This window comes from Zingiber officinale, chromosome 1A, assembly GCF_018446385.1.
Source record: "Zingiber officinale cultivar Zhangliang chromosome 1A, Zo_v1.1, whole genome shotgun sequence".
Classification (NCBI taxonomy): Eukaryota; Viridiplantae; Streptophyta; class Magnoliopsida; order Zingiberales; family Zingiberaceae; genus Zingiber; species Zingiber officinale.
Genome location: NC_055987.1, coordinates 122,216,438 through 122,231,776, shown reverse-complemented (window position 1 = coordinate 122,231,776; position 15,339 = coordinate 122,216,438). Strand labels below are relative to the sequence as shown.

The following is a 15,339-nucleotide window of genomic DNA, read 5'->3' as shown; positions in this document are numbered from 1 at the left end:
CGCTACCCATGAGTGGACCAGCGGAGCACTGACAGAGCAAACTGCCACACACCTGCCTCCACTAACCCATGAGTGGTTGTGTGTGCAGATCCATATAAATGGCGATGTGCTCAACAATAATGGAGTTGACAATCGCACATGATGCAATTATGCAAGATGGTGCATGACACTAAGCATGTAAATCCTGATCATAACCATTGCCAAATAATATGTTCGAAAAAGGAAAAGGAATCCTATAACAATGATCTAGGTATCACAAAATTAGATACACATGCCAGATAATAAAATCTAGGAAGCTAGTCCTAAACACAGTAAAGCATAGTATGCCACAACCTCTTACAACAAAATACACATGACAATATTCAAGAGTATATAAACATGAATGCATATCAGACAACAATAAAAGAAAACTACAGGTATCTAATAGTGGCATACCAAGACAAATATAAACATGATCATTGCTACTAGCTATAACCTACTATGCATATCAAAATGACATATCAAAAGAGATAAGTGTACCCGTCTCAAAAGAAGATCGTGATCAGAAATCCTACGTCGAGACGCCCGTCTCGAATCAGAGTCTTGCATCAATCAATATATATACCTTTTATTTAGCTAAAATCATATGAGATAAATAGCTAAATAAAATCCCCTAACCGGATTAAGGAAAACCCTAAGGGTGCGTTTGGTTCAAGTCATCATGTATAACCTTGGTTATGTGATTATCAGGTAATCACATAACCAAGGTTATAGGGAATAAAACATAACCAAATGTTGTTTGGTTCAACTTAGGTAATGCAACAAAAACTTGTTTGTTTGAAGGTTTTAATGAATACCCTAGTTTAATATTTTACCGTATTACCCTCAGTTACAAAAACAACTATACATATTATTATTATTATTATTATTATTATTATTTATTTATTTATTTTTTTAATGTTTTTTTACTTTTTCTTTTTCCTTGTATATTTTTTTACTTTTTTATGTGTTTTTTTTTATTTTTTTAATGTTTTTATATTATTTATATTTATATTTTTTAATTTTTTTACATTTTTTAAAATTTAATTTTTATTTATTTATTTTATTTATAATTTTTTAAATTTTTAAAATTTTTATAATTTTTATAATTTTTTATAATTTTTTTTAAAAATTTTTAAAATTTTTATTTTTTATTTTTTATTTTTGTAAATTATTTATTTTTTTTAAAAAATAACTTTTTAAATTTTTGAAAACATTTTTTTATTTTTTTTACATTTTTTAATATTTTTTTTACATTTTTTCTCTTTTTTCATGTTTTTTCTTATTGGAGGGTATTTTTGGTAAAAAAAAATGCGTTAACCCTGGAATCAACAAAAACCTTAGTTTTCTGAGGTTTTCCGATTCCGGGCTGCATGACCCTTTTGCTGACGTGTCGGGCATGGAACATTACTTGGGAATTATCGAATACCTAAACCAAACAAGGTTTTTGTTGATAACCTTGGATGGATAACCAAGGTTATCAAGAATAACCCCGAACCAAACGCACCCTAAACGATATAATTACTAACCCGATCTATCGGTTAATCCACTAATTAAAATCCATAGGTAAACTAGGGCTAGCTCTATTAACCCTAACCGTTCCACTATTCAATTAGATTAAAATCTATACATAATCAACCTAATACAAACTAACCAACTTGTACAATCCATTACCGCTAATGCAATCCAACGTAAAAATGGAATCACCTCTAAAACTCACCTAAATTTGGATGTATCACTGTTGATCCAAAGTCGAAGACGTTGGCTGCCGAGAACTGGTAGCTGGTGCAAGGTGAGGTGGCTGATCTCTCAAACAAAATTTCCCTAAACATTCCACACTTGATTCAGACTAAGTTAAACATGAATCAATTCAACAACTCACCCCACCTTTGTCCTCTCTATTGAATCACAGCCGGAGATATGTGTTGTTGGTTGATTGGACGTGGCGCCGACTTCGGTTGCTCGAAAACAGAAGGGGTTTCCGGCTAGGGCAGAGGCCTCGGTAGGCTGTCGGCTGACCAAGGAGAGGTCGACGACACCAGCTAGGTAAAACAACGGCGGCTGCTTGGAAGAAGGAGAGGAGTGATGGCGGTTCTCACACGGCTAGCTTGGCTAGGGCAAAGGGCCCGTCGTCACGTGGAAGAAAGGAAGAAGGCACTGACGATGAAATTGGGAGAGAGGAAGGGTTGTGCCGACGGTGAAGGGGAGAAGAAGATCGGGGCGGCTCGGAGTCGCTGGTGACAGATCTGGAAGGGAGGATTTCGCCGGCGTTGAGATGGGTTGCGGCGATGAGTTGAGGAGAGATCGCGGCGCCATCGGGTGAAGATGAAGAGGAAGGGTTCGGTGGGGGAAAGAAGAAATAGGCACGGGTAAAGGATTAAAGAAAAAGAAAAAATAATTAATTAAGGAAATTAAACATTTCCTCGTTCAAATATGCTTAAACAGGCTTTTCCCTAGCCTAATAATTTATCTCCTTAACGTACGCCATACGAGCTCTGAAAAATTCTCAGAAAATTTTTAAAAGTTCTTAAAAATTCCAATAAGATTATTTCTCAAAATAACCTTATTATTTAATTATTATTTTGTTGCCATATTTTACACCTTCTTTCAAGTTTGTTACAAATTTGACAAACCTTTTATAATGCTAGGGTCTAGTTAGCTTACTTGTTTACATCAAATATGGCATGCTGACTCAATGGATCTGCATTACCATGAAGCATCATACTATGATTGTGGAAGATTGGATTCTGTTGATGAGGACGTATCTTCATCTGTTGTTGAGGACAAATATGTTTTTGATAGTTATTTTAATTTTGTTGTGATATGCTTATAATTCTAATATATGTAGACAAATATAGTAGTGGTATACTGAAAATTTTCATGCAGCATTATTTAATTAATTGAGATATTCTAAGAGCTAAAAGGTTATCTTTATCTTTTAAAAACTCTCAAGTTCATGCCAGAATTCACTTTATAAAAGCTTGTTGCTTTGTTTCTTTTTTCCTTTTTTAGATTAAATGTTTTTGTTTCTTCCTTGCAAGGTTTGAATAAAATGTTAACAAATGTTAGCCACGTGGTAATTCATATACTTTAAAATAGTTAATAAAATTTGCAATGATCACCTGAGTTGCCATATATTTAATAAAAACTAATAACTTGCAACAATCATGTTAATTCAACTTGTAACAACATCCAAAATTTTCATGTCTCTTTGGGACCTCAATAATCTTGTAATGAAATCCATAGTAGTATGTTCTCACTTTAGTCTAAATTAAACTCTGGTATCCTTATCTTCTGAAACAAACTAACAACTCTCTGATGCAATGCCTTAGTTTGCTGACATCCTGCCCATATTCTTTCTTAATGCTTCACCACTAATATGATTACTTAAGATCTCTCAACATCGAACTACTGCTTGGATGTGCCACAAGTCATGATCAATGAATCTTTCACACGAGCTCTTCCTTGATAGGGTGTGTTTCATGAATGCACAACTTGCCTTGGAATTGTAAAGATCAATCAACACCTTGAAAGAATTCTTAGATAGGGCCTAGATCCATCATCTCTTTTATTGAAAGACCCAAGAAGCTGATCCTCCATCTCTCCACCTCTTAATCCGCTCAGATATGGGTGACTGATCCATTAATGATCCTAGAATGCACTTAAATGTGCCCCACTTCAACCAAACTCTAACTATGGAAACTACTTGATCAGGTCAGTAAGTCCAACTTTATGACATAGCAACATTCCTTTGAACATTTTGCTTGAAGCATTTGCCACCACATTTGCTTTCATAGGGTCGTAGCTGATAGTCAATTACAATCCTCAAGGAATTTTGAAAGCAGCCAAGAGATGAGAATAATAGGATTATTTGTCCTGTTGATTCTTTATTTCTTGATAGAGCAAACACACAAGAGAGATTCTATAAATACAATGTAAAGCAAGAGAAAAGTAAATAAAATACATATTTCCAAAAAGACATTCAAGGAAGCTAGGGGAAGCATGCTTGCAATTAATATTTTATTTTTCAACACTCCCCCTCAAGTTGGGTTGTACATGTTGTACATGCCCAACTTGCCACGTTCTTCAAAGTTACGTGGGAGAGCCTTTGTGAGAATGTCATCTATTTGATCTTGAGAGTTCTATATTTTCATTCGTCACATTCTCTGAAATGAAATGTCGGTTAATTTCAATATACTTCATTTTATTGTTCACCGGTTAATTTCAATATACTTCATTAGTGCATCGCAATTTAACTGTCTTCTATGTGGAAACTCCGAGGTCATTCATAATTATTCGTATTTGTATTCCTTCACAGATTCCAAGAGCAAGAGCCCTGTATTCAACTTTAGCACTGTTTCTAACCACTACTGATTGCTTTTTATTTCTCCAAGTTACTAGATTTTTCATTACATACGTGCAATAGCCAGATGTTGATTGTCTATCATTAACGTTTTCGGCCTTGCATCAGTGTAAACATGTATGCCTATGTCTTTAGTTTTCCGGAATAGTAGCCTTTTGCCCGGAGTACTTTTAAGATTTTTGAGAATTCTGTAAATGGCTTTCATGTGTTTTTCCATGGGATGATTCATGAATTGACTTACTACACTTACAGAAAATCCGATATCGGGTTGAGTGTGTGATAGGTAGAGTAGTCTGCCTATAAGTCGTTGGTGTCTCCCCCTGTCAGTTGGTGCCGGGTCCTTTTCGGAACTAATTTTATTTGATCCATGGATCGGGGTGTCCACTAGTTTGCATCTAAGCATTCCAGCTTCCTTTAGTATATTCATAGTGTATTTTCGTCGTGAAAGAAAAATACCTTGTCTCAATCTTGCTAGTACCATTCCTAGGAAGAATTTTAGATCTCTGAGATCTTTGATTTCAAATTCTCTTGTGAGGAGCTCCTTAGCTATTTCTTTTGGGTTGTCCTCCGTGACAATGATGTCATCGACATAAACAATAAGAATAGAGATTTTTACGAACAGAGTGTGGTCCACATGGCACTATTTGTACCTGTGTTTGGTTACAAATGTGGCAAACTTGTCAAACTATGCTTTAGGGGATTGTTTAAGGCCATACAAGGATTTCTGTAATATGCATACTTTGTTAGGTTATGATCCGATTCCAGATGGAACTTCCACAGATACTTCATCCAAGTCTCCGTTTAGAAAGACATTTTTGACGTCCAATTGGTGAAGCTGCCAGTTCTTGTTAGCGGCCAAGGAAAAGAGTATCCTAATTGTGTTAAGTTTAGCGATGGGCGCGAAGGTCTTTTGATAATCAATTCCATAAGGCTGTGAGAAATCCTTTGCCTCCAGTTGTGCCTTTAATCTTTCAATTGTTCCGTCCGCCTTGTTTTTGATTTTGAATATCCACTTGTAGCCAATTGCCTTTTTCCCTTTTGGTAGTTTGCAGATGGACCAAATATCATTTTTCTATTGTGCTCTTATTTCCTCATTTACTGCCTATTTCCATTGTCTGATTTAGAGCTTCATTAATATTGGATGGGACTTGAATGTTGTCGAAGGAGGCTATACATGCTCGGTTTTCGATGATAGCCTTTCATAAGAGATGTAATTGGAAATGGGGTGCATTGTGCGTGATTCGACCCCTTTCCTTAAAGTAATCGGTATCTCCAAATCATTTGCCGTGGATAAATTAGATTCATGATTTAAGGTCGTACGTCAGTAGGATCTGGATTTGGTTCCGAATTTTGGACTAGTACTGAGCGTGATTTTCGTCTAGTATATACACAAAGTTGTTCTCGTGGATTAGGTTTGGTGGGGCTGTGTTAATGTCAAGAGTAGGCTCAGGCACAGTGTTTGTGTTAAGAGTAGGCTCCGACACAATGTTTGTTGTAGGGATTATTTCAGGCTCTTTGGGATAATATTCTCTCAAGTTCTCCTCCTGAATATCGGACTTGTGATAGTATGGTTTGGAGATGTAGATTTTCTTAGTTGTAGGCGAGTAGCATTTGTATCCCTTTTAAAGGGATGAATATCCAAGAAAAATGCATTTGGTGGAGCGAGGGTCAAGTTTGCCCTGATGTTTGTGGATGTGGACAAAGGATGTGCATCCAAAGATATTGGTGTGTGGGTGTGACTGAAGAAGTTTGGTGTGTGGGAAATATTGGATAAGTTGTTGAACTAGGATTTGGAAGTTGATGATGCATGATGGCATGCGATTGATGAGGTGTGGCAGTAGAGATGACATCGCCCCAGAAGATTTTGGGTGCGTTGGAGGAAAACATTAGAGGACGAGTTACTTCCAAGAGGTGTTTGTTTTTATATTCGGCAACTCCATTTTTGTTGTGGAGTGTCAATGCAAGAATTGAGATGAATAATACCTTTGGAGTTAAGAAACACTCCTAGCTTTGAGGTGAAGTACTCGTGCATTGTTGGTTTTGAGTACTTGGATGGATGTATGAAATTGTGTTTGGATCATGATAAATAATTTTTCGAATATGTGACCGACCTCAGATTTTTCTTTCATTAGAAACAACCAGGTGAGTCGTGTATGTTCATAAACAAAGGTTATGAACCAACAATTTCTTGTGAGAGTTTTGATTCGGGAGACCCCAAACATTGCTGTCAATGACAGTGAAAGGTTTGGGTGATTTATAAAGATTTATTGGGAAGGGGCCATGTATGTTTAGAAAGTTAGCAAATCTCACGTTGAAAAGAAAATACCTTTTCATTAAGGAATAATTTGGAAACAACTTGGCAAGATAAGTGAAATTTGGAGGTGGAATCTTGTGATTTCAGCACGTTTACTAAAAGTTAGTTGACAACTTGGTAGAGGTGGAATCTCGTGAATAATGTCGTATTCCTCGTCTCAGTATCCTGAAATTCATGCGGGGAGAATTTAGCACGACATTTTAAATCAGGAGTCAATTTACTGATGGATAATAAATTGAATCTAGTGTGGGAGTGTGTTATTTTAGCTGAACCAACACTGGTGATTTTAGCCATTGCTCCATTAGCAACACAGATATATGACTTGTCTTGTTGTAGCACAAAGTTATGGAGTAAAGATATATCATCTGTCATATGTTGCAATGCTCCTGAATCGATAATCCATCACCCAAACAACCTGGTTTTATTTTTAAATATCCGGAAAATACCTGAGTGGGATGAAGCTTGTTGTCCTTGTCCATCAACTGACTGACTGTGGAGGCTGTACATCAATAGGTGGCGCTGCTTGACCTTAGCCAGTTGAGGCAGGTCCATCTTGAGATGAGGCAGCCATTGTGCCATAGCTAACAGTCGATCGCCTGCTGATCATACCCACTCTGAAGGTTGGATACTGCCTGGGAGCAGGAGCATTGTATTCAGTACTAGGTGCAGTTTGCTGAGTAGGTTGACTGCTTGATGACATGATGATACGAAGATGAGAAGAAGAATGGCAGCCGGTTAGGGAGGTTTTGGCAGAGAGATAGTTCCTTGGCAGAGAACCAAGGCTCTGAAGACAGCCAAGAGATGAAAATAATAGGACTATTTTCTTATTGATTCTTTGTTTCTTGATAGAGCAAATGTACAAGAGAGATTCTATAAATACAATGTAAAGCAAGAAAAAAGTAAATGAAATGCATATGGCCAAGAAGACATTAAAGGAACCTGGGGTAGCCCAAAGGGCATCAAGGGGAAATGAGGAAGCATGCTGGCAATTAATATTTTATTTTTCAACAAATTTCATTCATCTCCTAGGAGGGTGGTAGCTTGTTGGGTCCAAATCGAGCTTGGTTCAAACTGGATGATCCTAATCACAAGATCCACTTTAACCACTAAAATTTAGTCATTCCGAATTTATTTTATGTCAAGCCTAACTCGATCACTTAACTCCAATGCGAGTTTAATCCGAGCCCTACACAAGTTGAATTCACCCTATATTTAATCAAAACCTGGAATCCTAACATAGATTAAAAAACATGGAAATTATTATATCAAGTTCACTCCTAGATGTTAATAGTCACCCAAATGATTTATTTGAATTATCCCCAAACATACTTACTATCCTCTATTATGTGTAAGATTTTGTCAATTAATTAATTATTTTTTTTAGGATATAATAAACCTCTCTAAGTTCATCAAGCAATAATAGGCATCCATGAGAGTAGGTCATATCCAACTCTTGCAATCCAACTAATCCTAGAGGTGATCAATCCGACTCCACCGAAGTTTCGTACCTGCCATTAGGGTAAATCGGGAAGCGTAGATGGGTTGTGGATGGCCTAGCATCACAAGTAATTTGAACTCGGGTGTAATTTGCCTGCAGTGAGATTGAAGTTCTCATTGCTTAGAGAGCCGCTTACCATCGCACTGTAGCCCCGGGGGAGGAGTGCTTCATGCTATGTAGGAAAGGGGTGAGAAGAAGGTTATTACTATCCTCAAAGCTCTAATCTGATGAACCACTGAACTGAACTAGTTCAGGAAGGTTCAACACCATACAACCATTGCTCATCCAATTCGATCTGTTCCAACCACTAAATAGTCTGTCAATCAAATTAACCCCCAATTTCCTGATCACTACAATATCAACCCTTAAATATATCAATTCAGCTTCAAACCCATTTACAATTATTTATGCCATTTCACTACTCTTACTCGTAATTAATCAATTATTGAACCTTGTTATATTATAAAAAATCAGCCCTACAAAATTGACTGCATTGATGAATGAAAGAAAACCCATGTCTCTTCTACAAGCTTGCAAAAAATCAAATCAGCTAAGCCCTGGGAAGTCCTCCAATTCCACTAATTAGGGGAACCCGAGATTCTCTGAGGCAGGAACAAAATCATTCATTGGGCTTAAAATAAACTAGGACATTAGGGCCAAAACCTATACTGGAAGGATGGCCGATGAATACAAATTATTAATCTGTTTAAGTATTTACTTTCTTATAGCGTTCTTTTGTCAGCCATCCGACAAAACATAATTGTGTTCGTCGGCCATCCTTCCAGTATTTACTTTAACACAACGAATGTAAATGGAGCCTTTCTATACTTTTTCTCAACAGTTGGACCATTATACAGAACAATTAAGAAAACACATTTAGGAATAGTTGGAAAAGGAAATCAAATCTCTATGATTCTGTTTTTATTCTTTTCCAAGTTTCCTTCTAGGTTTTGGCATTACACGGGGATTGTTTCCTGCTTCATTTCCAATTTTTATTCATGATCAACTTCAAGAAACTCTGATTTTGTTTCAATGGAAGTGATCTGTTGTGTGTTGCGAATATAAATATATTTTGGTCGTGGAAGTAATGTCTGTGTTGTACCATCCTTTGCTTTATGCAAACTACCTACCATGTGTGGTTCTTCTGACTATTCCTAAGTTGCTAGAGTGATCCCTCTCTGGATATACATCTTGGCTTAACCTTTGACTTAATTGTTATGTTTCTGAAATAAGCCAGTTTAATATCATTCTTTTTGATGTGTGCCTTCAGACCCTACTGGAAACTTGCCTCTCATAGGCACTGGTTTTGGCTAGCTTTTCTGTGTTGCAATATATATCTGCCCTTCCTGCTAACTTTGTTGTTAATTCATCTGCTATGTTGAAAACTGTTATTTGCACTCACCTGGCCCATTGTATTAGCACTCATTCCCTATTTTTATATATTTGTTTTATTTGAAAACCATGTTTAATAAGGAAATAAATAAATAAATTGCATATAATATAGAATTCATGTTAATGTTGATACAAGTAGAAGCGTGATTTTTTCCCTGTCAGTATCCTCCAGGTAGTTTTGAAGTTCTGCTGGTTTTAGTTAATTTCTTAATAGGTTGCATCTTTTGGTATCTTATAACTCAAATTTTCCTATTAGTTGGCAAAGCTTTCAAAGTGTTCAGAAGCTTTTACACTAGTGTTGATGTAATGTCTATTCAACAAATAACATTAGAGCATGTATAAAACATAAATTACACAGTGATCCACTCTATTAGAGTATTTATTAAATGGTCTATTGCAGCTGTCCTTGATGTAATATTTGGCTGGAAAGCAAGGAGGAGGATGTCTTTTCCTGTTAAACTGAGATATATCTTGAAGGTCGTTTCATCAGCAACATGGGTGATAATCTTATCAGTAACTTATGCATATTCTTTTAAACATCCTACGGGATTGGCAAGGACAATCAAGAGTTGGCTTGGAGACGGTCAAAATCAGCCTTCACTCTACATTCTGGCTGTTGTCATTTATCTATCACCCAATATGCTTGCTGCATTGCTGTTTTTATTTCCATTCTTAAGACGATTTCTAGAACGTTCTAACTATAAGATAATCACCCTCATGATGTGGTGGTCTCAGGTATTTTTGCTGTTCTTAATAGTGATAATTTATTACATCAAAATCAAATGTTTTCTTTTGTAAATAAGTTATTTTTGACAGCCACGTCTTTATGTTGGAAGAGGGATGCATGAGAGCTCGTGGTCACTTTTTAAGTAAGATTTAATTATTTTTTCATAATTAAAAAATGCCAGTAGTGCACATGGCTTCTTGTTTACAAAAGTATTAATTTCTCAATATCAGGTACACCATGTTCTGGGTGCTTCTTCTAGCCACAAAGTTGGCTTTTAGTTACTATATTGAGGTTTCCACTCATCCCAACCTTTTCGTGCTTACGCATCTTGTTACTAATGAGTTTGAACTTTATTACTTTGTTTAATGTAGATAAAGCCTCTTGTAAAGCCAACGAAAGATATCATGAACGAGCATATATACACCTACAAATGGCATGAGTTTTTCCCACATGGTAATACTTACTACTAGAGAGTCTAAGTTTACATTAGGAAGTTGTTTATGACTTGTTTTTTCTGCAGCCAATAATAACATTGGTGTGGTGATTGCTCTTTGGGCTCCAATTATGCTAGTATGCTTCTCGACTGTAATTCATTATATATCTTTTCATTTTATTTTTAGTGGTTTGTTCATGCTATTATTGTATCTTTCTTAGGTTTACTTCATGGATACTCAGATTTGGTATGCAATTTTTTCTACATTGGTTGGTGGTATTTATGGAGCTTGTCGTCGTCTAGGAGAGGTCTGGATTCATATTTGGCTATTATACAACTGAGTTATTATACCACTGATCTTGTCAGCGTCTGTTGAAATTTTTTCATTTTCGCATTAAGGATGGTGTGTATGTATCTTTAATGTGTTGGGAGATGTAGATGATAGATTGTGCTTTCATGCAACTTTTCCTTGAGTTTGAAGACCTGATTTAGACAAATCATTTGCTAATTGTTTAGGAAGTGCTCTAGGTTGCAGAATAATATAAACTAATTACACATGACAAAATGAAAGATCATCTAATTTTCTATTCTGTTTTGTTTGTAGACGAGGTTGTTTTGTCATCTTGTATGCTGAAAGTTGACATTCTTTACTTATTAGGTGTTTATAGCATTCCTGGATTTGATTGTAAATCTTTAGTTTAACTTGGCTCCTGGTTGTTGGTTTAATTCTGCACCTTGGTTTTAGGAAATTAGTTGTCTAGAATACTTTAGCTGAATCTTTGTTGCAGCTTACATTTTATTGAATGGATGACTAGTTTTTTAAATTGGCCTTTTAGAGGAAATAATATTTTCTATTCTATGATATTATTGTTCTTTGCTATCCCAGATTCGCACATTGGGAATGTTAAGATCAAGGTTTCAGTCTCTGCCGAGTGCTTTTAATGCCTGTTTAATTCCGCCTGAAAAATCTGAAGCAAGCAGAAGTAGTGGTTTTCGGGCTGCTTTATCTAGCAAGTTTGAGCAGGTTTAAATACTTTCCTACTACCATGTGAAAAATGTGTTTTTACTCACTTTGTGTGAAAATATAAATATTTATTTGTTGGTGATTTTAGTCCTCAAGTAATGGTGGCACTGAGAAGGAGGCAGCACGATTTGCTCAAATGTGGAATAAAATAATCACTAGTTTCCGGGAAGAAGATCTCATAAGCAACAAGTATTATCTTAAGTTCTGGTAGCATGTAAAGCTATTGTACGTTCAGGTTGTTGATAGTCTGTTATTTCAAATAGGGAAATGGATTTGCTGCTTGTTCCATATAAGTCTGATAGGGATCTGAATGATCGAAAAATAACCCAGTGGCCACCTTTTTTGCTTGCTAGCAAGGTAAACTGGCTCTTAACAATTTTTGTTTTTTTTTATATATATCTTGAGGTGGTGGTAGTGAGAGTGGTATTATAATATATACCTACTAAGCTGAGTTAAAATTACAATTCACTAAAGCATTGATAATATCATTTACAGATTCCTATTGCACTTGATATGGCAAAAGATAGTGATGGGAAATATCGTGAATTGCAGAAGAGAATTCATGCAGATGTTTATATGATTTGTGCTGTTAAAGAGTGCTACGCATCATTTATGAGCATCATTAAGTATTTAGTTGATGGTAAACGGGAAAGCGAGTAAGCCATTTGCACCACATGATTTGTTAATATGTTTCTATACTATTTTGACAAAAATCTCTTGCCTCAGTATGTGTATTTTTTTTCTTTTTCATTTTTGGTTGATTTGTATTAGGATAGTAACCATATGACTTACTTAATCATTTCTATTATTCTTTTGACAAAAATCTCTTGTTTCAATACGTGTCTAGCTTTTTCATACATTTTTAATTGATTTGTATTAGGGTAGTAGATGGTATTTTCTCCAAGGTTAAGGATTGCATAGAAAATGACAGCTTGCATGAGCTCAAGTTGAGCCATCTTCCCGTTTTGTGCAACAAATTTATTGAGCTGATTAAGTTACTGGTATTGCTTGTTTCTTTTTATTTTATTTTATTTTTAAAATTTTTGATATTGCAATATTTATTTAATGGGTTGTCTTGCCAGATGACTAACAAAAAAGATGACAGAGGACAGGTGATTATTCTTTTTCAAGATATGCTTGAGGTGGTGACAAGAGATATCATGGAAGAAGAGCTCCCTGGGTAGGTCTTTTCAATGTGTTTTAGTTGCAAGCCATTAATTGTCTCTGGATGCTAGTCAGTATTTTTGTCTTTGTGCTTCATTTTGCCTTGGTAGATTCTTGTGTGCTATTATACAATGGAAAAATAAGCCCTGCCGAGTATTTGATGAATATAACTAAAGATGTTACAGTAGTCAAAATTTTGATCAGTAACGAGTTTGTGGCCTTCTCTTGCCTTGTCAAAGCTTGTTTCACACCAATTCACATAAACTTGACACTTCTAGATGCTTTTGCCTTTTTTTTTTATCTCACTTCGACAAAGTGGACTTCAAGTGACCTTGATAATTTTCTAGATCTCTTGTGTGGACTGGGTGATCTTACACAAACCTCCTCTTTTGTTTACCTTTTGTGGATCTAGACCCTTCTTCACTCGATAGTGTTGGAACTAAATTATGCTAATGTCATCATGAGAGGGGGGAGGGATGTTGTTTCTGGATCACATGGACCTCACCGTTCAGAATTACGGGTTTTGGTTTTTGATATGGCACTATGACATGAAAATCTCTGATCTTCATATGATAAAACTTGTGGTGCTTTGTAGTCTTGGATGAGACCAGCAGCATTGTGAGGAGTGAAAGTCTTAGGCTGAATCTATGTAAGATTCTCCCACCATTTCATTTAGGATGTATTTTTTAGTGAGAATCATCACCTTTTCCCAAAGTAGTAACATAATTTTTAAGAGTTATATTATTTAACTTGGACGACAAGAACAACCAAGCCATATCCCACTAGGTGGGGTCTGATCGGATGTGGAGTCCCTCTTCCTTTGCTTCATCGGCCGAGCGTCTGATCGGACGTGGAGTTCGTGCTGTGCCACTTTAGGAGAGATCCCCGGGAGTTCGTGTGTCGACCATGCGAAGACGTCGTGGTTCTGCCGGAGACATTCAATTAGTTCGGCTTTCTGTTCGGCCGTCAGATCAGCGGCTATGGAGGTAGTAGCTTCCGCTCGGCTCGGGTGGATCTGCACCTCTTCCTTCTCTTCGTAAATCAAAGTAGGAGGCTTCTCAGTTATGGTGCTAACCTCTAGCCAGGGATTCTTCCGGGCGGACTTGGCCTCCGTCTTGATCATCTTGACGTAGCATCGGCGAGCGGTCAACTGATCACCCTTTACCTCTCTTACTCGATCTTCTACCGGGAATTTGATTTTCTGGCAGAAGGTTGAGACGATCACTCTAAATTCATTGAGGGTCGGTCGACCCAAAATGACATTATAGGTTGAGGCGGCGTCTATCACGATGAAATTCGTGGTCCTCGTCCTTCGTAGCGACTCTTCCCCAAGTGATATGGTCAGCTTGATTTGGCCGATCGGCTGGACCTCATTGCCGGTGAACCCGTACAGCGAGGTTGTCATTGGCAGCTCGCCCCGATCGATTTGGAGTTTTGATTAAACACCTTCTTGAAGATGATATTGACCGAGCTGCCTGTGTAAACGAACACACGGTGAATGGTATAGTTTGCAATTACCGCTCGAATAATGAGGACGTCGTCGTGCGACACTTCGACTCCTTCGAGATCTCTGGGGCCGAAGCTGATCTCGGGCCCGCTCGCATTCTCCCTGCATTCTCATATATATATCCTTAATTAGTTCAATATATACTACATTAATATTTCTCTTTCTAGAATTCTTCATATAATTTCTCTTGAGACTCTATAATAAACTTTTTCTAAGTAAAAGAATATCATGTGTAGATCTTGCTTTTGCTTCTGATACTTTTCAATTAGTTGCTAGATGTATAACTTCTATTGTCGACCTTCCAGGCACGAACCTTCGTCACCATGTCTCCTTTAATCTTTTTTCTTTCTATTACTCTTTCTCAAAGTTTCATAGTATAACTCCCTAGTTTAATACCCTTATAGTTTGCATAATTCTCTACGTCTTCTTTGTTCTTATATAAGGGAACTAGAGTACTTATTCTCTATTGTTTAGACTTTTTCTTTTATTTTTTAACATATCAAATTAATCATTCTAGCTATTCATAGAAGAGGAAATTTGTTTCTAACATTATATATATGATAAAATGCATATGATTTGTTTTGAGTCGTCATGATGACGTCTTTTTGCAATAAGTGCTCGATGACATCACTGCTTATGTTTCTGAGATGAATGCTGTCATTATTTCCATCAGCTTTCCATCATGTTGATTAAATTAGCTTCTTCAACCGATCCCATAGAGGACGATAGAGTGGAGGTAGATGCTGCTGAAGGTGTCTTTGTCTTTTGTTTTTCAAACCAGACCATATTTTTCTTTTGATAAAATGGGCAGAGGTTTGAATAGTGAGTGGAGTAGACAAATGGAAAGAAGACCATGCCAAATGTTGTTGGCCAATAAATGTTTTCTGTGTATGTTTCAC

The 15,339-nt window shown here is 36.5% G+C and overlaps 1 protein-coding gene across 4 annotated transcripts in view; it reads left to right on the top strand.

The window, feature by feature from the left end:
- The window catches only part of LOC122029895 (callose synthase 3-like), a 64,320-nt gene that overhangs the window by 26,759 nt on the left and 22,222 nt on the right, over window positions 1-15,339 (top strand). For all 4 annotated transcript variants that reach the window (XR_006125233.1, XR_006125234.1, XM_042589042.1 and 1 more), the window contains 12 exons: window positions 9,986-10,320; window positions 10,402-10,454; window positions 10,543-10,603; window positions 10,684-10,765; window positions 10,833-10,882; window positions 10,967-11,053; window positions 11,632-11,769; window positions 11,858-11,958; window positions 12,033-12,126; window positions 12,265-12,425; window positions 12,650-12,770; window positions 12,852-12,949. Coding sequence is in view for 2 of the 4 variants with exons in the window: in XM_042589042.1 (XP_042444976.1) it covers window positions 9,986-10,320; window positions 10,402-10,454; window positions 10,543-10,603; window positions 10,684-10,765; window positions 10,833-10,882; window positions 10,967-11,053; window positions 11,632-11,769; window positions 11,858-11,958; window positions 12,033-12,126; window positions 12,265-12,425; window positions 12,650-12,770; window positions 12,852-12,949 (1,381 nt within the window). In the remaining 2 variants the exon portion in view is untranslated. The remainder of the gene's footprint in view (window positions 1-9,985; window positions 10,321-10,401; window positions 10,455-10,542; window positions 10,604-10,683; window positions 10,766-10,832; window positions 10,883-10,966; window positions 11,054-11,631; window positions 11,770-11,857; window positions 11,959-12,032; window positions 12,127-12,264; window positions 12,426-12,649; window positions 12,771-12,851; window positions 12,950-15,339) is intronic.